Genomic DNA, 25,581 nt, shown 5'->3' on the forward strand with positions numbered 1-25,581 from the left:
ACCCGACAATGATAAATGCGGTAAGAGAAAGCGGCAATGCTTCATTTTGGGTAGGCGGATAGCCGTCGTGAATGCGGCGATGGTTCATGAGCTGGCCAGGGTTTTAGGTGGCACCAGTGTGACGTAGTCCGGCGTAGCGGACCTCTTGACACCCCCCCCCCCCACCTCAATTTGGGGCCACCTTAGGGATTTCGGACGAGTCGATCCAAAATGGGCGTCTGTGTTGTAAGACTAAAAGTGTCCAGACTGTCCCGTCTGAACATCTATGGGCGATTTGGTGAGCCGCGTTGGAGATGCATTGGCCTTAATGCACTAAAGCACGTGGTGTTTCCTCTAAATGGCTCTTTCTAAACTTATTTGTTTCACTGGCTTCTTCAAAAACTTACTTCGAAATCTGGCCTTAGATATCAATGCTAAACCGTTTGATGTTTGGTTTAGCATCACTACATGTATTGTTTTTTTCAAAAAGGAGGATAACCCCAGTTTAGCATAACTTCAAGCTGTCAAATGTGAGGATACATTCTGGCAAAAAAAATGTGAGGATACATTTTTGTAGGATTATGCTTAAATTTTAAAAGGGCCATTTAGGGATAATGATACATGAAGCATCACTGCCCAATGTCTGCATTATATTTATCTGAATGCGTGTCTCTGTATCCCCTCCCTCTAGTACTATTCGAAGAGCGTGCTAGACTAGAGTAGTAATTTTCTCTCTGCATTGACTGTCGTGCTGGTCTTCCACTGAGTGCTTGTCGTCTCCACTGAGTACTCCCTTCCTCTCCTCATTCTCATCTCAGTCCTCTCCTCCATTGCGCTCCCTGGAATAAGATCCATCCGCCCTTGTTGCTGATCTCCTCCTTCGTCCTCGCCCCTGCCAACTGAGTTCCACAGTCCGTGGACATTTTGGGTATGTTTCCTGTTGATTTGTTTCCAGTTAAAGTAGCAATGCTTAGATCTAAAACTTATTACTTCACCTGCTTGAGATTCTGATCCATTTGTGTTGATTGAATCCAGAGGGTGGGATCGTGGGGCTCTGTATCTATCTAGTACGGAGATTCCAAGCAATTTACTCTCTTGACTGCTGGTGGTCTTCCTCTGCTCCTCGTCTCCGCTTCATCTCGGTCTCCTCCATTGCGCTGCCTCATCCAACCTCCGTGGACATTTCGGGTATGTTTCTTGTCGATTTGTTTCCAGTAAAGTAGCAATGCTTGGATCTAAAAAGTTATTGCTTTCCAGTCATTATCCCTCCCATCTTTCTTGCTATTCTCTTCTTATTAATCTGCTGATTTGCTAGATTGTAAGTTCTTACTTATTCTTACAGATCGAGTGAAGCGACATCCGCCGCCGTGTTGCCTCTGGCGCGCCGGCACTGCTTCCGCTTCGTTGCCGCTGTGTTCTGCTCTGCTGATGAAGCATCAAAAGTGACCATCCGACGATGACGCCGCCGCTGTGTTCTGCTCTGCCGTGAAGCATCAAAGTGATCTCGCAGTTTGGATTGGCAACTCAGTTCTAGAGGAGCTCGTTGAAATTAAAGCGCCGCCGCTTCCGCTTCGTTGTCACCATCCGCTGCTGTGTTCTGCTCTACTCTGAAACACCAAAGGTGGGCTTGGTCCAGATCCCAACATTCATTGATTTGGCTTGGCTACTCACTTCCACCAGAGCTTGGATTGCGTTAATTACAGATCCCTACATTCATCGATTTGCAGGTTTCCAGCTGATTGGTCCAGAGAGCTCTCATGGATATTGTCACGGGTGCCATTGCCAAGCTGATCCCCAAGCTGGCCGACCTACTTGTGGGGGAGTACAAGCTGCACAAGAACGTCAAGAAAAATATCGAGGACCTCCTGAAGGAGCTTGAGAGCATGAACGTTGCCCTCGTCAAGATTGGTGAGGTGCCGCGGGACGAGCTCGACAAACAAGACAAGCTCTGGGCCGATGATGTCAGAGAGCTCTCCTACGTCATCGAGGATGTCGTTGACAAGTTCCTCGTACGAGTCGACCACATTCAGCCTGACGACGCCACAAACAAATTCAAGGGGCTCATGAAGAGGACGACCAAGTTGCTGAAGAAAGTCAAGGATAAGTATGGGATAGCTCACGCAATCAAGGACATCCAGGAGCAACTCCAGAAGGTGGCCGCTAGGCGTGACAGGAACAAGGTAGTTGTTCCTAATCCTACGGAACCAATTACTATTGATCCTTGTCTTCGAGCTTTGTACGCAGAAGCGACAGAGCTAGTTGGCATATATGGGAAGAGGGATGATGAGCTCATGAGGTTGCTCTCCATGGAGGGTGATGATGCCTCTAAGAACAGACTAAAGAAGGTCTCCATTGTTGGATTTGGAGGATTGGGCAAAACCACTCTTGCTAGAGCAGTATACGACAAGATTAAAGGTGATTTCGATTGTCGGGCATTTGTTCCCGTCGGTCAGAACCCTGACATGAAGAAGGTTTTAAGGGATATCCTCATTGATCTCAGCGACGGCAACCCTCAGTCAGATCTTTCAATACTGGATGTTAATCATCTTATTAAAAAGCTTCATCAATTCCTGGAGAACAAGAGGTATGCATCACTTACAGAAAAAATTAAAACTATTATCAATTTTGTTTCCTATGCTAGTTGTACAAGTAATATTGTAATAGTGTATAAATATATTTGATGTCACACGCGGAAGGGTTCAGAATACTTTTTTCATCAAGGTCACCCTTACCGACATATGCAGTTTGCACTAGACTGTAAACCTTATATATATTCTTCCCTCCATTGTCAAAATAATAAGCAAGTACTTCTTGTTGCATTCATTACAATATATAGGCTAGATTTTTCCATCCTTTATAAAAATAGTTGGCAAGTACTTCTTGTTGTATTCATTGCAATGGCTGAACTTACTGGCATCAGTCGAAGCAATCCATCTGAACATTTTACATTTCACCAAGTGAGTGTAGTGACAACTGTAACAAATAATACACCAAAAGGAAAGGAAGAAAAGAGGAAGATAAATGTTACAAACATTTAAATCAAACTTATTTCTATATTTCTCCTTACCCCACCCATTTAAAGCACATATTTTAAAGGGTGACAATGTGCGCAAATGCTGCCCTTGAAAGTTCCTAAAATATTTACATTTTATTGAATATTGATGACCAAACAAGTTAAATTGTCTCTTCATTATCACATTATATTTCCATGCATGCCTTTCTGAAACTTGATATCAACAAAATATAGACGAAAGGATAATGCCACACAATCTAAGTCTCCAAGAAGTTCATTAGCTGTCACATATTAAATTAGTGGGCCAATCTGTACCAGGGACTTTTTGATATATCTACCCGACCATTTGAATTTCTAAAGTTGGTTGTATTTTACGTATGGTCATTGATCCAACAACTTGCCATTTGTGTTTTACTCCCTAGAATCTTAAATATTTGTTCATTTTGTTCATCATCTGATTGGAAGCTCATAATGCATGCTTCATGAGAATCAGATTATCGAGTTTGAGATGCATCCTTCTTACTAGTTTGTTTCTAAATATATGCCCTTATAGTTGTATATTTCTACCCATATATTCATATGATTCTCAACTTTGTGATATGTATATACCTTACACTGATACTCTGAACTAATGTAGGTATCTTGTCATAATTGATGATATATGGGATGAAAAATTGTGGGAACACATCAACTTTGCTTTCTCCAACAGGAATAATCTAGGCAGTCGACTAATTACGACAACCCGCATTGTCAGTGTCTCCAATTCATGTTGCTCGTCGGACCATGATTCGGTTTATCAAATGGAACCACTTTCTGTTGATGACTCCAGAAGACTCTTCTACAAAAGAATATTTCCATTCGAGAGTGAATGTCCAAATGAATTTGAACAAGTGTCTACAGATATTCTGAAGAAATGTGGTGGGGTACCACTAGCCATCATTACTATTGCTAGTGCTTTGGCTGGTGGCCAGAAGGTGAAACCAAAGTGTGAGTGGGATGTTCTGCTCCAATCCCTTGGCTCTGGACTAACAGAAGATAATAGTTTAGAGGAGATGCGGAGAATACTCTCTTTCAGCTATTATAATCTACCGTCCCATCTGAAAACTTGTCTACTATACCTATGTATATATCCAGAAGATAGCACGATTGATAGAGATGGACTGATATGGAAGTGGGTGGCCGAAGGATTTGTCCACCATGGAGATCAAGGGACCAGCCTGTTTTTGGTCGGATTAAACTACTTCAACCAGCTCATTAATAGAAGTATGATCCAGCCAATATATGATGGTATAGGCCAGGTATATGCTTGCCGTGTACATGATATGGTTCTGGACCTTATCCGCAACTTGTCACATGAAGCAAAGTTTGTTAATGTATTGGATGGCACTGGGAATAGCATATCTTCACAAAGTAATGTCCGCCGTTTGTCCCTTCAGAATAAAAAGGAAGATCATCAAGCCAAGCCTCTCACAAATATCATGAGTATGTCACGAGTGAGGTCAATTACTATCTTTCCACCTGCTGTTAGTATCATGCCAAGTCTGTCAATGTTTGAAGTTCTGCGTGTACTTGATCTTTCGGACTGTAACCTTGGGGAAAGTAGCAGCCTGCAGCTTAACCTCAAGGGTGTTGGACATTTAATCCACCTAAGGTACCTAGATCTATCAGGTACCAAAATCAGGGAACTGTCGGCTGAGATAGGAAACCTGCAGTTTTTGGAGGTGTTGGATCTTGGAGACAATTATCAGCTAGATGGATTGCCGTCCACTCTTTCTAAATTGAGAAGATTAATCTACCTAAATATTTTTCACGGTAAGTTGGTTCCAACTCCTGGTGTGTTGCAGAATCTTACATCCATTGAAGTGTTGAGGGGGATCTTGGTCTCTCTGAACATTATTGCACTAGAGCTTGGCAACCTGGCAAGGCTGAGGGAGCTTCAGATTCGCTTCAAGGATGGTACTTTGGATTTGTATGAATGTTTTGTGAAGTCTCTGTGCAACCTACATCACATCGAAATTCTAATTATTGGTAACAATTTCGGAGGAACATCTTTTGAACTGATGGATCTCTTGGGAGAACGTTGGGTGCCTCCTGTACATCTCCGCAAATTTGTGTCGGAAATGCCCAGCCAACTCTCTGCACTGCGAGGGTGGATAAAGAGAGACCCCTCGCATCTCTCGAACCTCTCTGAGTTAATCCTCGATTCAGTGAAGGAAGTGCAGCAGGAGGACGTGGAAATCATTGGGGGGTTGCTGTCCCTTCGCCGTCTCCACATAACGAGTACCCACCAAACACAACGGCTGCTAGTCATCCGTGCAGATGGGTTCCGCTGTATGGTAGACTTCCAATTGATTTGTGGGTCAGCAGCGCAAATTAAGTTTGAACCAGGGGCTTTGCCGAAGGCGGAAGCAGTTGGGTTCAGCCTGGGCGTGCGGGTGGCGAAAGAGGATGGAAACTGTGGTTTCGACTTGGGCATGCAGGGGAACCTGCTCTCCCTTCTGCGGGGTGTCACGGTTTATATGTATTGTGGTGGAGCGAGGGTTGGGGAGGCAAAGGAAGCGGAGGCTGCGGTGAGGCACGCCCTCGAAGCACTTACGTGTGTGTTTTTTTATATTCGGATGATCCCGGATATAGCAGAAGGTACTCACGCTGCATCTAAGTAATTACTTGTGCACTTACGTGTGTGTTTTTTTCTCAATGACGGACTGACCTTATTACTTTCTGCATTGATTCTGATCTCTGAATCTACCAAGATGCTCATGATGACGATTTGTGTGAGGAGAGGAGGAGAACTCTCGGTATGTAGCGTCAGGTGTGCTCTCGGTATGTAGCAGATATTTGCCTATTATGTTTTCCATCTTTCTCTGACGTCTATAGTGATCTAGATGGAAAACAAGGAATCATAATTGCTTGAAAAATATTTTCCCTATGGATATTAGATGTTTTTTTGGTCTATCTTGCAGAGAAGAATTGCACGGTATGCAGGTAGCAGGGGCCCGGGACGGTGGGGTTACTTCTGGTGGCATCGGAGATGAATGTTTTACAAACATTTTTGGGTGGGTGCTGGCCGTGCAAAGGTTTCGAACTTTGCTGGAAGTTGTGTGATGAACTTCTATTAAATGGCAGTCACTTGCAGAAAGAGATATTGCTTGGTTTTGTAATGAATAAGTCCTTACAAGGATAGCTTTGCTTTGCTTTAGTTGAGGGCCATCGTTGCTCCTCTGTTTTGCATGTTGTTACATGGGAGGGCTAGCCCATGACATACTCGTGTATTTTGTTTTTAAGCTGAACCGGATAAACCTGAGGGTGTATTATCAGTTTCATGATGAATGAAATCTGAGCTCTTTAATTCAAATAAAAACTGTGGTTTACTGTTGGAACTGTTACATAAAAACTACTCCCTTCGTCCGGAACTGCTAGAATTTACTAGTTTTACCATTTCAGCGAGTATTATCTAGAGACGTCCATTTCAGCGTCAAGTAACTCCAGACAGAGGTAGTAGTATTTACTAGTTTAGCCAACATGTTTCTGTTACATACAAATGGGAAGTGTGCTTCCAACTACACGTACTATTTTTAAAGTGTGCTTCCAACTAACAAGCATGTGTACCTCATGGCTGCAAATTATTTTCATATGTTTGAAAGCTCCGTCTCAAAGCCAAATGAAGCCTAATCCGACGGTGACAGAAAGGGCTATATATTTGTGCCGATTTAACTGGATCATTCTTCATAGTTTTTCATTTTCTCTATATGTACTCTAGTCGGTTTCAGCTCTAGCCTACACATAGTTAAATCAGAAGAGGTAAAAGCCGAACAAAAGAAGCATGAGGGCCGACATGGGAAGAAGAGGACATGTGCGGTGCTGGCCTCCTAAGAGCAACTCCAACTGCTCCTGCAAAATCTCCCCGTAAAAGAGGTTTCAAGGGAGGATAGTATAATTTATGGAAAGTTGTTTTTCTTCTATTTTTAGTTAAACAATGGCCTAGGACCCACATGTCATTGATATGTGTGCCGGTGGCCCGTCATGGTGGCAGCGCGGCGAGGCGGTGCACCCACAGCCGTCGCCGACAGCGTAGTGAGGCGGTGGTGCACCGGCGACATGAGGCGACCGCGCAAACGTGACTATGCATGGCCGCGGCGGCTCACGGGAGCGGAAGCGCGTGGCGGCGGCGGCGTACATCATCTGCTCTTTTAAAATCTATCTTTCAAAGATTCACTAAAAAATCAGTTCACGGGGCCCTTTATATGTCTTGTCCGGAAAGAGAAGGACTTAGAAGTAAAAATTGTTGTGTCCCACTTGTCCGCCTTTCAAAAAAATGGGGGACGTCGGGCGACAAATGAGTCTTGGGGGTTGATTCGGTGAATGCCCTAAGCTCGTGGGGACAACATTGCTTTTAGATGTGTCCATGATCAAAATAGCTGATTATGTTGGGGCTGTGTTTCTTAAATAGATTTATGAGAAATTTAAATTTATGAATGCAAGTTTTGGATATGATCTCAACATGCTTATTCCAATGACAAAAAGCATGACCACCTTAAGATTTTTTCATTCCCATGTTGATATGCAAATTTGAATCACACAAGACTGTTGATGTGCAAATTTGAATTACACAAGAGTATGGACAGTTCATCGCCACCATTTTAGCTCAGTTACTTTCTTTGAGCCTACCCTCCTACTCTGCCCTAGAATTACCACTGTGCACAGCCAAACATATTAAGTGCATAAGAAATGTATATGAAATAGTTTAATGCCAAGATATTTTCAAAAATTGTTTTAACATTTTATCTGATATGCATAGCCTACACGTGCTCCTACCATTCGAGCTACATCCAAATTTATTTGCAAGGTTTTAAAATCAAGCAATAAACAGTAACTAGCATTACAGACGACACACTCCAATAAACAGTAACTAGCACAGTATACTTCAGATCCTACAGATATGAGTTATGCTTGGCTATAAATACCAAACACCATGAATCTTGGTGAGAGAAAAACTTGGCAAGAACATAAACTAACTCATGCATATCATCATCCTGGATTAGATTACAGACGACACACTCCATTAATACAACGAACTGTTCAACAGTTCAGCAAAGCTGATACTAATAACTTCAGCTTAAACTGCAGAAAAGAGTTTTATCTTACAACAACAGCAAGCCATCATCATGGTTTGTTTGCTTCTATCGACACGAGACACACAACAGGATAACTAAAAAAGTAGTCGCAGCGGCTCTCAACTCGGTCATTTTTACGACAGCTAACAGCTTTCTCACTCTCTTCTCTTCTCTAGTGCTAAATTTGTACAGTGAGCAGAGTAACATGTTTAAACATACTCCACCCTCTTCCTCCTCTTTACAGCTTAGTCTCTCAGATTAGTCTTTGCTTCCTCAGCTACAGAATGTACACTCTCTCCAGTGCAACCAAGATTTGTATCTTATTCATGCCGGTACCATTACTAGTCGATCTTATAGGGTTTTCGGTTGTTGGGGGGAAACGCGAGCGCAAACCTAGCCACTGTTAGCTGTACAACTGCATAGTCCCGCCTTCAGGCGGCGGTGCATGCTGGTTGAAGCCCCTGGCGCTTCTCTGCATCCACAAGAGCAAGACAGACATATGGTTAACATATGTAAGATCTTCATGCTGAATCTGTGTATATTTATGACAAAACATACCTCCAGCAGCAACTAGCTTCTCAACACGCGCGACTATGTGCTTCCCATAGGTGTACTTCTTCAGTGTGTTCAGGTGAGCTTTGATCCTTGTGAGGATCATCTCTCTCTGCTGATCATCACAAGTCTCCAGCACCTTCTGCACCACATAGTTTGCAAACTGATCTTTCATCATTACCTACAAGGACATATGCATGTAGATCAGCAAGGTTAACAAATATTTGGCATGTAGATTCTCTTGGGAGCTTGGTAAAAAATGTTGAAAGAACGCAGACCTCAAGAGGTTCACTTTCAGTAGTAGACTCAAGCATTTCACCAATCAAGATCTGCCGCTCTACAGGGTTACCAAAAGCTAAGCACTTCTCAATGACATTTGAAGCAAACTTTTGCTGGCTCATTTGCACAATCTGCCCAATTAACTTGTCAATGATAGCAGTTCTCTCATGTGGCTTGCCATGTTCCAGAACATGCTGTAAAAGTTCAGCAAGCATTGTCAGAAACAAAGTATTGTGAAAATGGGAATAAAAGGTTAAAAATCTCAGAACTGAGAGTGCAAAGTCCAGATCTCAGTATTCATCAAAAAAAAGCAAACGGTAAGCAGTCTACAAAAAAAAATACAGATCCACTTGTTAAACAGTAAACAGTAAGCAGAAAGATCAGTGCGGCAGCCTGCGGATGCTACTACCCAAAACAGAAGGCAGACTAGTGCAGTTCACTGCAAGACACTTGAAGAAAAAAGATGTGTAAAGTCCACGTCTTAGTAATGAATAAGAATATTAGGTTTGTCTTAAGTCAAAACTATCTGAAGTTTAACCAAGTTCATAGAAAAAAAATATCAACATTCACAATGCTGAATCAATATCATTAGATCCATCATGGAGTATATTTTCATATTGGATTATTTGGTACTGCAAATGTTGATATTTTCTAATATAAATTTGGTACCTAATATGCGGAATAAAAAGAAACAGAGGGAGTACAAAAGGAAAACTAACATGCAGTTACTAGTAATTTTCAAGCATTAGAACAACATGATAACCTTCAGATGATACTGCACAAAATAGCCGACTACAAAATACAGTAGAAGCTTGGATAAGTTCAAGGTATGCAAGAATGTTCAAAAAGATGTGTGTGGTACTCACCTGAACAACATAGTTACCATATTGATCTTGAGCCAGCAAGCAAACAGACTGGAGAATCTCATCCATCATTATCTGCTGTGTTGTGGGATCATCACAGTGCTCCAGCACCCTCTGGTAATTTACATGATAATGAGCGAGGTAGATTATTACATATTAATTGTAAACTTCAGAATGAATTTATCAAGGGGGCATGTTATGCAGTATTAGCATACCTGTATAACCCGACAACCATATGGATGAGTGGATAGCAGCACAACTTGACCATAGAAAGTTGAGACAATGAACTGGATAACGTCCTGAGGGATGCACTCTATGCATTTCTGGATTACATGGTTACCATTTTGATCACGTACACAGCGCATGATATGTCCATCCAGCTCAGCAACCATTTTAGTCTGCTGAGCTAAATCCACGACCTCTATAGCCTGCACACATGTATCATCAAATGACTCAAGCTGCCTTTACTCTTCCAGCCATCTATGTATTTAGGTATGTGTGCAAAAGGTTTAACATAGTTGTAAGTATATATACACGAGGGTATGGTTAAGCAGAGAAGGATCATGCGACAGTTTACAAGTTAATCTGTACATTGATGCCTTCTGAAATAACAGCTACATTGTTTGCTCCAGAAATCCTCTATTGTATATGCTAGTGGAAAGAGGTGGTTTGGTAATCATAGTCATACTAACAATTATTTCAATGATTGATAAAACTGTATACCTAACCTCAACAAGCGATGGGAATACATAAAAAAGATGGTCATTGTAAATGCGCCCATGCAAGAAGTCTAGAAATCAGAAATTCCTACTTATCAGATAAAATTAACTTGAAAATGTTGATAAGCACCTTTTGTATAACCCGACATCCATACATCTGAAGACTAAGAGCAAGGACACGCCCAATAAGCTGATCAGAGAGTTCCTTTATCTGAGTAGTGCTTCCATGCTCAAAAAACTGGACATAAGGCAGACCATAAGGATAAGTACCATATACTTAGAGTCAAGGCCATCACCTCAAACAAATTAGCTTCCCATACCTTCTGAACAACATAATTTCCAAATACATCAGTCATCAATGTGAGAGCTTGAGGCATAATTTCTGAAAAAACCATGTCTTTCTCTTCAGTACTAGCTGTTTCAAGCTTTTGCTGTATGAATCGGCTCCCATATTGATCAGCACTACAAAATATTCAATGGTTGGTAAACTAAATAAGCATACAAGAAGATATATCTTTTACAGTTCTGCATACTTCCAGTCATGAATAAGAAATCAGCAGTAATTAAGGGGGTCAGTACCCTGTGCAAAATTGTGCAAACTGCTGAACATTGTTAAATAGACACACTGGGGATTTTGTTAGGTGTCATAATGCATTATGCTCATGCGTGTTCCACACTACAAAAATATGTTTCATAATTTTTATCGACTTTGTGCAGTATGTGTGTGCACCCACACATGCACATTTGAGAGGGACATAGAAGCATATTGCTAGGTGTTTGCTAAAATGGAATGGCCAAAACACTTTTCATTATTTGAGTGATCAGAACGAAGGAGGATTAGTGTGCTTTCTGTTGGGTATTTGCCCCTAAGACTGTACGATGCATATGCACACTAAGGGAGTACTCTTAATAATTATCACTAGGCTGTAGAAACAATCTGTAAGAGAACATTAATCTTATTATTCCTCATTTTTGCTCAGTTTATCCATATATATTTCTTCATGTATGCAATATAGCAGTTCATGCTATGCCTTGTTCCCATGAAAGAAATAGCTCTGACTACTGACTACGATGTAACAATAACTGTATGGTGCGCTTGTGTGATACAACTTACAAATCATTACAGTTTACATGCTGTTATGTTATAATGTTCATACACATTAAATGCAGAAGTGTACCTGAACTCAACGACATGCCCGGCTATTTCAGAGAGCTCGTAAGTTCTGCTTTTGTTGCTCTTGAATTCCTCCAGAAGTGAGGGCATCAGATTGCCTTCCATCTTCCCAACCAGATCTGGATTCCACGAACCAAAAGAACCACCAAAATTTCTCATGCCTGATGCAAAGCGCATGCTGCGTTCACCGTGCCTAAGTGGGCTACCAGATGCAACAGGTGAAGAGGGCAGAACAGGACTCGTCAAAGGGCTACCGCCATAACCAAGGCCAAATCCAAGATTTCCATAGCAGCCATAGTTCTTCTGTGACTGAAGCAGTGGGCTAAGGCAACCCTTCTGAGGACCAAGTAAATCCATGTAAGAATTTCCTAGATGTCCACCGGCCATGAAAGGATCATCATAACTGGCTGCAACTTGGGCAGCAAGGTACTGAACATATAACGGATCGATAGGCATCTGAAGGGAAGATCCTCCAGTCGGACTTCCAACTCCATTGTAGCCCAGGTAGTTAGATGCACCACCTAAATTTTGTCTAGAAGATAAAGTGCCTCCTGGGGACCTTGCGCCGATCCTAGGCGAAGCATAGCCAGATCCAACTGAGGAATTGTCAGATGATGTGAAGTTACCAGCATTCATCTGATTTCTCATCATAGAAGAATTGACTGAATTAGCCGAATACCCCTCAGGTGCCCTAAAATGCCCTTGCTCAGGACGTTTCATGAAGGAGTGCTGCTGATTGCCACTTGTTTGATCAAAAAGGAACCTATTGGCATTATCAACATCCTGGTAGAGCTTAGACTGGTCCATAGCTTGCCCATTACCGGCCCTCGACGATGACAGGTTCATCCCAGATAGAGCAGCCACCAGATCATCAGGTTCACCAACAGCAGACGAACTGCGGCGGAAAGAAGAGGAGCCACCATTACTCTTTTTATCATAAGCGCCAACTTTCACACCAATTGGAGGCAGGCACGGACTTGGTACCCTCCTCACAAGCTCAGGATCAGGGGATGCACTTCTAGAGAGTGAAGGCCCCAGAATAGATGCATACGCATGTGATGACAACTCATTGTTCCGAATATCAGCCATGGTCTGTTCATTGCTCTCACGCTGCAGGCCGCTCATAGATCCAGTCTCGCGATGCAGAGCATACTGCATTCCAGAAGAATCCAGGAAATCATTGCGGTTGTGGTTGGCACTCTGTCTATCCATGTCGCGTTGATTCGAGTCCTCCTGGAACATTTACAGCAAATTGTACAGATCAGATAAGCCGCCTTGCATAATATCAAACTGAATAGAAATAGAACTGTCCAAATTAGATTGTTCGCAGTTGTAACATGGAACCAGGACAGATGGTCTATAAACATGATCAGGAATAGTGAAGTAAGTATATACTGGTGAGGAAGCCAGAGTTTGGAAGGTTCGTTCTACTGGCCTAATGCAGGTACTGGTTCATCCAACACGAATCGCAAACTGAAACAAACATGCTAGAACAAATACTTGAGGTTATTCAGACGCATAGATGCACAAACAGGCATTATAGAAATGAAACATTGTGAAGACCTAGAGAACATTTCTCATGATCCAGTAAATTCAGATAGGTTATCCAGGAACCTCAGCGCTTCTCATGATCCAGTCAATATGAAAAGGATATTCAGCAACTGTTAGTGATAACAGTTACAATAACCCATCCGAGTTAATGCTACGAAAGAAAGAAAAACTGGCTGAGAATTCATAAATCAATCAACACTATTCAACACTCAAACTGAATAGCGTCTCTTTGTTCCACCCTGCAAGCTATGAGTACAGACCATTCCTATATATATGCCACTTCAAATCACACTGAGAAGCATGCCTTCACCCAATCGATAAATCAAACAGCTGCAAGACCAAGACTAGACTCATGATGTACTATGAACTTTGCACTATTCAGTTAACCGTATGAAGTAGCCAGCTGCAACCTGCAAGGTGTGAACTGGTAGTTCATACACACATACTGTATGAACCTGGACTATTCAGTTGACCACCGGCCGCACACCCCAGTGTTTCCAGTCCACTTCACTCATAGCAAGTCATAACACACAGCACTGCCGAACAGCATGCTGAAAACGAAAGATGAAAAACGAGATCTTTGCTTGCCGGGAGGAAGGAACCACCACCTGGAAGATGCCGGAGAAGCCGCGCTGCCGGGGGTGGTCGATCCCGGGCAGGCCGACGAGCCCGTCCCCGGGCGCCCTCCGGCCGTCGCCGATCCCGCCGAGCCCGGCGGCGGAGGAGGAGGAGGAGCGGAGGCGGTGCTGCGCGGACCGCCAGTCCTCCTTGGAGAGCAGCGGCGGCGGGAGGCGCGGGTTGAGGTGCGCATTGGAGTAGTAGTAGCTCTGGTAGGCCGGGTCGGCGCGCAGCTCGTCGTCCAGCAGCACCTCCCCGCCGCCGCCGGACGCCATGGCCATGGCGCCCTCCACCGTGGGCGGCGCCGAGCCGCTGCGGAAGAGCTCGAAGTCCCCGCGCTCGCCCTCCTCCCCGCCCCCTCCCCCGCCGCACACCGCCTCCCCCCCTCCCCGCGTCGCCATCTCCGTCACCATCGGATCGATGACCCCCGCCGCCGCCGCCGCCAGCAAGAAAGAAACAGCCCCACCACCACACCAACCAAACAAACAAAACCAAACAAGATCCCCGCAGCCTTATCCCCCTAAAACCCCGCCGCCATTACCGCGCCCGCCGCCGTCCTCGACCCCAACCCAAGATTTCACAAGAACCCGGCGAGCGCCAAGAACGGCCCTTTCCTGCCCGGACCGGCCGAATCAGGCGCGGCGCGTCGTTCTACGGCCCGCAGACCGCCGGAAATGGGCCGGATTCGGGAGGGATTCGAGCTCCGTTCCCCTTTCTCTCTCTCTCCCCTCGCAGCTACCAATGCGTGCGCGCGTGTGTTCTCGTGGGGGAAGAAGAGAAGGAAGCAAGGCGGCTGTGTTAAGTACAACGGGCCGGGCGACCTGGACCGTCGGATCCGCGGGCGAACGGCCGGGATTCGACGGAGGGGTTTGGGCCCTAGGGTTTTGAGGCCGCGGCGGCCGCAAAGTTTTTGCTCCTTGGCTGGAAATGGAAACTGGTTGGGTTTTTGCAGGTCGCCGCGTTGCAATCAGATCAGGAGGCTTCAGGTCAAATTCCTCTTCAAGCTTCTTTTCTCGGCTCTCGTCCGTGTGAGCCGTCCTGGCTAATTTTGGCAATGTGATCTTTTTGTCAGAGTATCTTCTTCTTCCTCTTTTTTTGAGAGGAGATTGACGGAATAATTCCTCATTATTTCCTCGTTAATTTTTGGGCTGCCGGAGATTTTTGTTATCAATGGTACAAAAAACGTGTTGTTGAACTTGAGATACCGTGTGATTACAGTTTTTTGGGTTTTCGAAATAGGCAAGTCGTGAAACGGGGTGTATTTGTTGATTCGCTTTGAGGAAAGGGTTGTCGTGTCGACAAATGGGTGTACGTGACGGGTCAAGAGTGACCCTTCATGAGTGTTTTTTTCTATGAATGTTAAAAAATCCACTTTGTTGAAACTTAGATACACCGTGTGCTTTATGTTCGTCAGGTATGTAAAATAGGAAAATCGTGGAACGGAGTGTTGTTGTTTCTGTGTCGACGAATAGCCATACGTGTTAGCTGAAATCGACCCTTCATCGTTGTCATATGGATAAAATCTTACATGTAATCTATTGTTGATTTACTTTTTTATATCTCTCTCATAGGAGAGGCGGGTGCTACTGTCACAGCGATAATATAGCAAGCATCCAGAGGTTTCCATGTGACAGTGGCCACCAGAAAGACATCTCACTTGCCTCGGTATATACATATCAAAACGAAAGAAAGAAAATCAATGAACTATGTCACTTGCCCAGCTAATAGACACTAGTGCAGAACCGGGCAATAGCACCGGTTCGTAAGGCCCTTTAGTGCCGGTTTCATAACCGGCACTAAAGTGTGGTCACTAAGGGCCCTCCCTTTAGTACCAGTTCAGTATGAACCGGTACTAAAGGGTAACCACGTGGCACGAGTCAGCTCCGCGGGCCGGAAGCCCTTTAGTACCGGTTGGTAACACCAACCGGTACTAAAATGTTTGGGAGGTTTTTGGTTTTATGATTTCTTTTTTATTTAATTTTGTGTTTTCCATTTTAATTCTTTTTCGTTTGCTGGTATTTTACGATACTACACATTGTACACGTTATGCATATATATATATATATATAAATAAATAGAATTTCTAGTAGAACGAATCATACATATATCATCAATGTCTCACAAACCACCATATTAATTCACACATACACACATGTATAGCTATATACAATTTCTCCTACATATGCATGTTGCCTTCGGAGCCAGTGGCATTAGCCTAATTGGTGCCTTCGGAGCACGATGACAATTGGAAGTGGTTCATGACCTGGTTGATGGGGGCGGTAGCGGGTAATAGTATTCTCCCTTTGGATTTATGACCTGGTCGACCAAAAATCCCGCTATTTCCTCTTGAAGTGCTTCTACGCGCTCCGTTTCTAGGAGCTTGTCCCGCACCTCTTTGAACTGTTAAGAAGGAGATCAATATGCATGTGTATATTAGTTATGTGACTAGATATCGATAATGGTGTAAAAATTGTGAATAGTGTTCTGACAAGCGTACCCATTCCTGTCTTTGAGATCTGCTCCTTTCGGACGCCATCATGCGAATGTTCTCGCAAACGCAGAATGCACACAGATTAGTCCCCTGCGCCAGCTTCAGGGCCTTTATTACGAGAATGGAACCCGGGGCCGGGTTCCTCATCAAGCGGCGCGCCCCTCCAGGCAGCACCTTCCAGTGCCAGCCCGGCGGAGCCCAGTCCCGGACATGGGTCAGTCGGACGTCGTCGCGGACGGATCGACGGCGAGGATGCGGGCCGGGCATCGTCGAGAACAAATACTAGCTATATGCACGCAAAAAGTAACATTTTTTTAATGATTGGATTTTAATAACTAAAATTTCTAAATTTCTATATAACTAACATTTCTAACATTTTTATAACTATTTCTATAACTAAAAAACAGAAAAATTTCTAACAATTCTCACTTTTTTATAACTATTTCTATAACTAAAAACAGAAAAATTTCTAACAATTCTAACATTTCTAACTATTCTAACAATTCTAACATTTCTAACTATTTCTAAAAAACAGAAAAATTTCTAACAATTTCTAAAAAACAGAAAAATTTCTAACAATTCTAACTTTTTTATAACTATTTCTATAACTAAAAAACAAAAAAAATTCTAACAATTCTAACATTTCTAACTATTCTAACAATTCTAACATTTCTAACTATTCTAACAATTCTAACATTTCTAACTATTTCTAAAAAACAGAAAAATTTCTAACAATTTCTAAAAAACAGAAAAATTTCTAACAATTCTAACTTTTTTATAACTATTTCTATAACTAAAAAACAAAAAAAATTCTAACAATTCTAACATTTCTAACTATTCTAACAATTCTAACATTTCTAACTATTCTAACAATTCTAACATTTCTAACTATTTCTAAAAAACAGAAAAATTTCTAACAATTTCTAAAAAATAGAAAAATTTCTAACTCTTTGTATAACTAAAAACAAAAAATATATGTGTGTGTGTGCGCGCTCACCGGCGAGGCGAGAGGCGACGGGGGGCGGCGACGGGGACGGCGACGGGCGCGGCGACGACGGGGATGACGACGACGGGGACAGGGACAGGGCGGCGTTGACGGGGACGGGGACGTACTGGCAGGGGCGGCGACGACGACGGGTACGTACGGGGCGGCGACGACGGGGACGGGGACGACGCGGGACGGGCCGGGACGGGGCGGCGGTGACGACGGGGACAACGGGGACGACGGGGACGGGGATGACGCGGGACGGGCCGGGACGGGGCGGCGGTGACGACGGGGACAACGGGGACGACGGGGACGGGGACGACGGGGCGGCGACGACGGGGACAGGGCGGCGACGGGGGCGGCGACGAGGGATGGAGACGTACGGGGGGCGCGACGGGCGACGGTGCAGAGGAGAAGAAGCAGATGAGAAACTGAAATTTTCGTAAGTGTTGTTTATATAGGAGAGGCCTTTAGTACCGGTTGGAGCCACAAACCGGTACTAAAGGCCTGTTTTGGCCAGGCCAAGCGGCGGGAAGCGACCCCCTTTAGTACCGGGTGGTGGCTCCAACCGGTACTAAAGGCCCCCCCTTTAGTACCGGTTGGTGCCACGACCCGGTACTAAAGGGGGTGCGCTGGCGCAGGTGCGGTGCGGCAAGTTTAGTCCCACCTCGCTAGCCGAGGGGCGACCGCACTGGTTTATAAACCCCCGTGCGGTAGCTCTCTCGAGCTCCTCTCCAAAGCAGGCCTACTGGGTTTACATGTTCTGTGCTGCCCTGTTAGCCTACTGGGCCTTTGCGGGCCTGCATCCTGGCCCAACAACAGGTTGGGTTTCTAGTCGTATGCAGGCCGCTCTGGCCTAGTAGGCGGGCTTTTTTTTGCTTTATTTATTTTTGAGTTGTTTTTTTGTGTATTTAGAGTTTCTTTGTGAATATTTTTGCTTTAGGTACAAAAAATTACAAACTTTCTGTTAGTGCCCGTAGTTTTCAAATTTGAATAGTTTAAATTTTGAATTATTTGAAATTAGTGTGAATCACTAGTTTGTGAATAATTTAACTTTAAAAATCAGTGAAGGCATGAAAGAATTTGTTTGTACATAAAATTTCTTCGCGTTTCAAATGCCAAAACACATAATTAACTACCCTAACTATTACAGAGATTCTCTTCTGGGTGTGAAACATAGAAGAAAGTGATGATAGTGAAGCCGATCACATCCTAGATCTTTGGGTGTGAAACTTTTTCTTCGCGTGTGTCCCTTTGCACCGTAACCATGGAAAATCTTCATCATTTAACAGGATGCTCGGGTCAATATTCACTGTGAATGGAGCAATTTCATCAAACTTTTCATAATCTTCTGACTTGTCTGTCTTGTCATCCACTCCCACGATGTTTCTCTTCCCAGAAAGAACTATGTGCCGCTTTGGCTCATCGTACGATGCATTCGATTCCTTATCTTTTCTTTTTCTTGGCTTGGTAGACATGTCCTTCACATAGAAAACCTGTGCCACATCATTGGCTAGGACGAATGGTTCGTCTGCATACGCAAGATTGTTGAGATCCACTGTTGTCATTCCGTACTGCGGGTCTTCCGTTACCCCGCCTCGTGTCATATTGACCCATTTGCACCGAAACAAAGGGACATTCAAACCACATCGATAGTCAAGTTCCCATATGTCCTGTATATAACCATAATATGTTTCCTTTCCTGTCTTGGTTTCTGCATCAAAGCGGACACCACTGTTTTGGTTGGTGCTCTTCTTATCTTGGGCAGTCGTGTAAAATGTATTACCATTTATCTCGTACCCTTTGAAAGTCATTATATTCGAAGATGGTAACTGGGACAGCAAGTACAGGTCATCTTCAATAGAGGTGTCATGCATGGTACGTGTCTGCAACCAGCTGGCGAAACTCCTGGTTTGTTCACGTGTAATCCAGTCATTAGACCGCTCCGGGTGTTTGGAGCGTAGCAAATTCTTGTGTTCATCCATATACGGAGCCACCAAGGCGGAATTCTGTAGAACTGTGTAGTGTGCTTCAGTGAGAGAATGTCCGTCCATACATATTATTTGTTCCCCTCCTAGCGTGCCTTTTCCATCCAGTCTGCCCTTATGCCGCGATTCAGGAACACCAATCGGCTTAAGGTCAGAAATAAAGTCAATACAAAACTCAATGACCTCCTTGTTGGAAATATGCCCTAGAGGCAATAATAAAAGTATTATTATTATATTTCTTTGATCATGATAATTGTCTTTATTCATGCTATAACTGTATTATCCGGAAATCGTAATACACGTGTGAATACATAGACCATAATATGTCCCTAGTAAGCCTCTAGTTGACTAGCTCGTTGATCAACAGATAGTCATGGTTTCCTGGCTATGGACATTGGATGTCATTGATAACGGGATCACATCATTAGGAGAATGATGTGATGGACAAGACCTAATCCTAAGCATAGCACAAGATCGTGTAGTTCGTTTGCTAGAGCTTTTCCAATGTCAAGTATCTTTTCCTTTGACCATGAGATCGTGTAACTCCCGGATACCGTAAGAGTGCTTTGGGTGTATCAAACGTCACAACGTAACTGGGTGACTATAAAGGTGCACTACAGGTATTTCCGAAAGTGTCTGTTGGGTTGACACGGATCGAGACTGGGATTTGTCACTCCATATAACGGAGAGGTATCACTGGGCCCACTCGGTAATGCATCATCATTATGAGCTCAAGGTGACCAAGTGGTTGATCACGGGATCATGCATTACGGTACGATTAAAGTGACTTGCCGGTAACGAGACTGAACAAGGTATTGGGATACCAACGATCGAGTCTCGGGCAAGTAACATACCGATTGACAAAGGGAATTGTATACGGGGTTGATTAAATCCTCGACATCGTGGTTCATCCGATGAGATCATCGTGGAGCATGTGGGAGCCAACATGGGTATCCAGATCCCGCTGTTGGTTATTGACCGGAGAGTCGTCCCGGTCATGTCTGCATGTCTCCCGAACCCGTAGGGTCTACACACTTAAGGTTCGGTGACGCTAGGGTTATGAAGATATGTATATGCAGTAACCCGAATGTTGTTCGGAGTCCCGGATGAGATCCCGGACGTCACGAGGAGTTCCGGAATGGTCCGGAGGTAAAGAATTATATATAGGAAGTGCAGTATCGGCCATCGGGACAAGTTTCGGGGTTATCGGTATTGTACCGGGACCACCGGAAGGGTCCCTGGGGTCCATCGGGTGGGGCCACCTGTCCCGGGGGGCCACATGGGCTATAGGGGGTGCGCCTTGGCCTGCATGGGCCAAGGGCGCCAGCCCCAAAAGCCCATGCGCCTAGGTTTCCACAAAAGGGAAGAGTCCCAATGGTGGAAGGCACCTCTAGGTGCCTTGGGGGGGAGGGAAACCTCCCCTTGGCCGCCGCACCTAGGAGATTGGATCTCCTAGGCTGGCGCACCCCCCCCCTTGGCCCTCCTATATATAGTTGAGGAGAGGGAGGACTTCATACCTCAGCCTTTGGTGCTTCCCTCTCCCCTGTTACATCTCTCCCTCATAGTACACGGCGAAGCCCTGCTACTGTGACGCCCTGCATCCACCACCACGCCGTCGTGCTGCTGGATCTTCATCAATCTCTCCCCCCCTTGCTGGATCAAGAAAGGAGGAGACGTCATCCGCTCCGTACGTGTGTTGAACGCGGAGGCACCGTCCGTTCGGTGCTAGGATCTCCGGTGATTTGATTCACGTCGTGTTCGACTACATCATCCCCGTTCTTTGAACGCTTCCGCTCGCCATCTACAAGGTACGTAGATGCATCTAATCACTCGTTGCTAGATGAACTCCTAGATGGATCTTGGTGAAACGTAGGAAATTTTTTGTTTTCTGCAACGTTCCCCAACACTCCTCATTTTGACGGCCCTTGGAGATGCTTCCTTCTGGCCTAGCACGGTTATGAACATATTTCTTTAAGACTCCCATGAACCTCTCAAAGGGGAACATATTGTGTAGAAATACAGGACCCAAAACATTAATCTCTTCGCATAGGTGAATTAGGACGTGCGTCATAATGTTGAAGAAGGATGGTGGGAACACCAACTCGAAACTGACAAGACATTGCACCAAATCATTCTCTAACATTGGTATGATTTCTGGATCGATTACCCTCTGAGAGATTGCATTGAGAAATGCACATAGCTTCATAATGGCTAATCGAACGTTTTCCGGTAGAAGCCCCCTCAATGCAACCGGAAGCAGTTGCGTCATAATCACGTGGCAGTCATGAGACTTTAGGTTCTGAAATTTTTTCTCTGCCATGTTTATTATTCCCTTTATATTCGACGAGAAGCCAGACGGTACCTTAATACTAAGCAGGCATTCAAAGAAGATTTCCTTCTCTTCTTTGGTAAGAGCTTAGCTTGCATGACCCTGATGTATGCTGTCTTTTCCGTGCATACGTTGCTGGTCCTCTCGTGCCTCAGGTGTATCTTTTGTCTTCCCATACACGCCCAAGAAGCCAAGCAGGGTCACACAAAGATTCTTCGTCACGTGCATCACGTCGATTGCGGAGCGGACCTCTAGGTCTTTCCAACAGGGCAGGTCCCAAAATATAGATTTCTTCTTCCACATGGGTGCGCGTCCGTCAGCGTCATTCGGAACAGGTTGTCCACCAGGACCCTTTCCAAAGACCACCTTCAAATCCTTGATCATATCATGTACATCAGCACCCGTACGGTGGCGAGGCTTCTTCCGGTGATCCGCCTCACCTTTGAAATGCTTGCCTTTCTTTCTTACGGGATGCCTGCTCGGAAGAAATCGACGATGTCCCAGGTACACATTCTTCTTACAATTAGCCAAATATATACTGTCGGTATCATCCAAACAGTGCGTGCATGCGCGGTATCCCTTGTTTGTCTGTCCTGAAAGGTTACTGAGAGCAGGCCAATCATTGATGGTCGCGAACAGCAACGCCTTTAGGTCAAATTCTTCCCTCATGTGCTCATCCCACGCACGTACACCTGTTCCATTCCACAGTTGTAAGAGTTCTTCAACTAATGGCCTTAGGTACACATCAATGTCGTTGCCGGGTTGCTTAGGGCCTTGGATGAGCACTAGCATCATAATGAACTTCCGCTTCATGCACAACCAAGGAGGAAGGTTATACAAACATAGAGTCACAGGCCAGGTGCTATGGTTGCTGCTTTGCTCCCCAAAAGGATTAATGCCATCTGCGCTTAGTGAAGGAAATATGCCCTAGAGGCAATAATAAAGTTATTATTTATTTCCTTATGATCATGATAAATGTTTATTATTCATGCTAGAATTGTATTAACCGGAAACATAATACATGTGTGAATACATAGACAAACAAAGTGTCACTAGTATGCCTCTACTTGACTAGCTCGTTAATCAAAGATGGTTATGTTTCCTAACCATGAACAATGAGTTGTTATTTGATTAACGAGGTCACATCATTAGTTGAATGATCTGATTGACATGAACCATTCCATTAGCTTAGCACCCGATCGTTTAGTATGTTGCTATTGCTTTCTTCATGACTTATACAGTTCCTATAACTATGAGATTATGCAACTCCCGTTTACCGGAGGAACATTTGGGTACTACCAAACGTCACAACGTAACTGGGTGATTATAAAGGAGTACTACAGGTGTCTCCAAAGGTACATGTTGGGTTGGCGTATTTCGAGATTAGGTTTTGTCACTCCGATTGTCGGAGAGGTATCTCTGGGCCCTCTCGGTAATGCACATCACTTAAGCCTTGCAAGCATTGCAACTAATGAGTTAGTTGCGGGATGATGTATTACAGAATGAGTAAAGAGACTTGCCGGTAACGAGATTGAACTAGGTATTGGATACCGACGATCGAATCTCGGGCAAGTAACATACCGATGACAAAGGGAACAACGTATGTTGTTATGCGGTCTGACCGATAAAGATCTTCGTAGAATATGTAGGAGCCAATATGGGCATCCAGGTCCCGCTATTGGTTATTGACCGGAGACGTGTCTCGGTCATGTCTACATTGTTCTCGAACCCGTAGGGTCCGCACGCTTAAGGTTACGGTGACAGTTATATTATGAGTTTATGCATTTTGATGTACCGAAGGTTGTTCGGAGTCCCGGATGTGATCACGGACATGACGAGGAGTCTCGAAATGGTCGAGACATAAAGATTGATATATTGGAAGCCTATGTTTGGATATCGGAAGTGTTCCGGGTGAAATCGGGATTTTACCGGAGTACCGGGAGGTTACCGGAACCCCCCGGGAGCTATATGGGCCTTAGTGGGCCTTAGTGGAAAAGAGAAGGGGCTGCCCTAGATGGGCTGCGCGCCTCCCCCCTCTCCTAGTCCTATTAGGACAAGGAGAGGTGGCCGCCCCCTCTCTCTTTTCCCCCTCCGCGAATCCTATTCCAACTAGGATTGGGGGGGGGGAATCTACTCCGAGGGAGTAGGACTCTCCTGCGCGCCCTTGGCCGGCCAGCCTCCCCCCTCTAGTCCTTTATATACTGAGGCAGAGGCACCCTAGAACACACAAGTTGATCCACGTGATCTATTCCTTAGCCGTGTGCGGTGCCCCAGCCACCATATCCTCGATAATACTGTAGCGGAGTTTAGGCAAAGCCCTGCTGCTGTAGTCAGTCAAGATCGTCACCACGCCGTCGTGCTGACGGAACTCTTCCCCGACACTTTGCTGGATCGGAGTCCGGGGATCGTCATCGAGCTGAACGTGTGCTCGAACTCGGAGGTGCCGTAGTGGTGCTTGATCGGTTGGATCGTGAAGACGTACGACTACTTCCTCTACGTTGCGTCAACGCTTCCGCAGTCGGTCTGCGTGGGTACGTAGAACACACTCTCCCCTCTCGTTGCTATGCATCACCATGATCTTGCGTGTGCGTAGGAATTTTTTGAAATTACTACGACCAACAATGGCATCCGAGCCTAGGTTTTTATGTTGATGTTATATGCACGAGTAGAACACAAGTGAGTTGTGGGCGATATAAGTCATACTGCTTACCAGCATGTCATACTTTGGTTCGGCGGTATTGTTGGACGAAGCGGCCCGGACCGACATTACGCGTACGCTTACGCGAGACCGGTTCTCCCGACGTGCTTTGCACATAGGTGGCTTGCGGGGTGACTCTCCAACTTTAGTTGAACCGAGTGTGGCTACGCCCGGTCCTTGCGAAGGTTAAAACGGAGTCTATTTGACAAACTATCGTTGTGGTTTTGATGCGTAGGTGAGATTGGTTCTTGCTTAAGCCCGTAGCAGCCACGTAAAACTTGCAACAACAAAGTAGAGGACGTCTAACTTGTTTTTGCAGGGCATGTTGTGATGTGATATGGTCAAGGCATGATGAAATTTTATTGTATGAGATGATCATGTTTTGTAACCGAGTTATCGGCAACTGGCAGGAGCCTTATGGTTGTCGTTTTTATTGTATGCAATGCAATCGCGACTGTAATGCTTTACTTTATTCACTAAGCGGTAGTGATAGTCGTGGAAGCATAAGATTGGCGAGACGACAACGATGCTACGATGGAGATCAAGGTGTCCCGGTGACGATGGTGATCATGACGGTGCTTCGGAGATGGAGATCACAAGCACAAGATGATGATGGCCATATCATATCACTTATATTGATTGCATGTGATGTTTATCTTTTATGCATCTTATCTTGCTTTGATTGACGGTAGCATTATAAGATGATCTCTCACTAAATTATCAAGAAGTGTTCTCCCTGAGTATGCACCGTTGCGAAAGTTCTCGTTGCTGAGACACCACGTGATGATCGGGTGTGATAGGCTCTACGTTCAAATACAACGGGTGCAAAACAGTTGCACACGCGGAATACTCAGGTTATACTTGACGAGCCAAGCATATACAGATATGGCCTCGGAACACGGAGACCGAAAGGTCGAGCGTGAATCATATAGTAGATATGATCAACATAAAATGTTCACCATTGAAAACTACTCCATCTCACGTGATGATCGGTTATGGTTTAGTTGATTTGGATCACGTAATCACTTAGAGGATTAGAGGGATGTCTATCTAAGTGGGAGTTCTTTAATTAATTTGAATTAACTGAACTTAAATTTATCATGAAACTTAGTACCTGATTAGTATCTTGCTTGTTTATGTTTGATTGTAGATAGATGGCTCGTGCTGTTGTTCCGTTGAATTTTAATGCGTTCCTTGAGAAAGCAAAGTTGAAAGATGATGGTAGCAA

The 25,581-nt window shown here is 44.6% G+C and overlaps 2 protein-coding genes across 3 annotated transcripts; one reads left to right on the forward strand and one right to left on the reverse strand.

Moving 5' to 3' along the window:
• The first annotated feature begins 677 nt into the window (after positions 1-677).
• On the forward strand, positions 678-6,353 carry LOC125543355 (disease resistance protein RGA5-like). 2 transcript variants are annotated; one of them, XM_048706677.1, is made up of 7 exons: positions 678-907; positions 1,015-1,167; positions 1,322-1,600; positions 1,707-2,563; positions 3,630-5,632; positions 5,746-5,815; positions 5,956-6,353. In XM_048706677.1, the coding sequence occupies exons 4-6, from the start codon at positions 1,737-1,739 to the stop codon at positions 5,796-5,798; spliced, it is 2,883 nt and encodes a 960-aa protein (XP_048562634.1). In that variant the 5' UTR covers positions 678-907; positions 1,015-1,167; positions 1,322-1,600; positions 1,707-1,736; the 3' UTR covers positions 5,799-5,815; positions 5,956-6,353. The 2 variants fall into 2 exon arrangements, with proteins under 2 accessions (XP_048562634.1, XP_048562643.1); XM_048706686.1 differs by having other exon boundaries at positions 5,746-5,804.
• A 1,634-nt stretch (positions 6,354-7,987) lies between these two features.
• LOC125543366 (pumilio homolog 1-like) lies at positions 7,988-14,646 on the reverse strand. The gene is made up of 9 exons (XM_048706695.1): positions 13,853-14,646; positions 11,698-12,926; positions 10,840-10,981; positions 10,650-10,757; positions 10,016-10,228; positions 9,804-9,914; positions 8,937-9,131; positions 8,665-8,839; positions 7,988-8,578 (listed from the first exon to the last, which is right to left on the reverse strand). Exons 1-9 carry the CDS (start codon positions 14,273-14,275, stop codon positions 8,538-8,540), a joined length of 2,637 nt encoding a protein of 878 aa, XP_048562652.1. The 5' UTR covers positions 14,276-14,646; the 3' UTR covers positions 7,988-8,537.
• Between the last annotated feature and the right edge of the window lie 10,935 nt (positions 14,647-25,581).

Source organism: Triticum urartu, chromosome 1, assembly GCF_003073215.2.
Source record: "Triticum urartu cultivar G1812 chromosome 1, Tu2.1, whole genome shotgun sequence".
NCBI classification, from domain to species: Eukaryota; Viridiplantae; Streptophyta; class Magnoliopsida; order Poales; family Poaceae; genus Triticum; species Triticum urartu.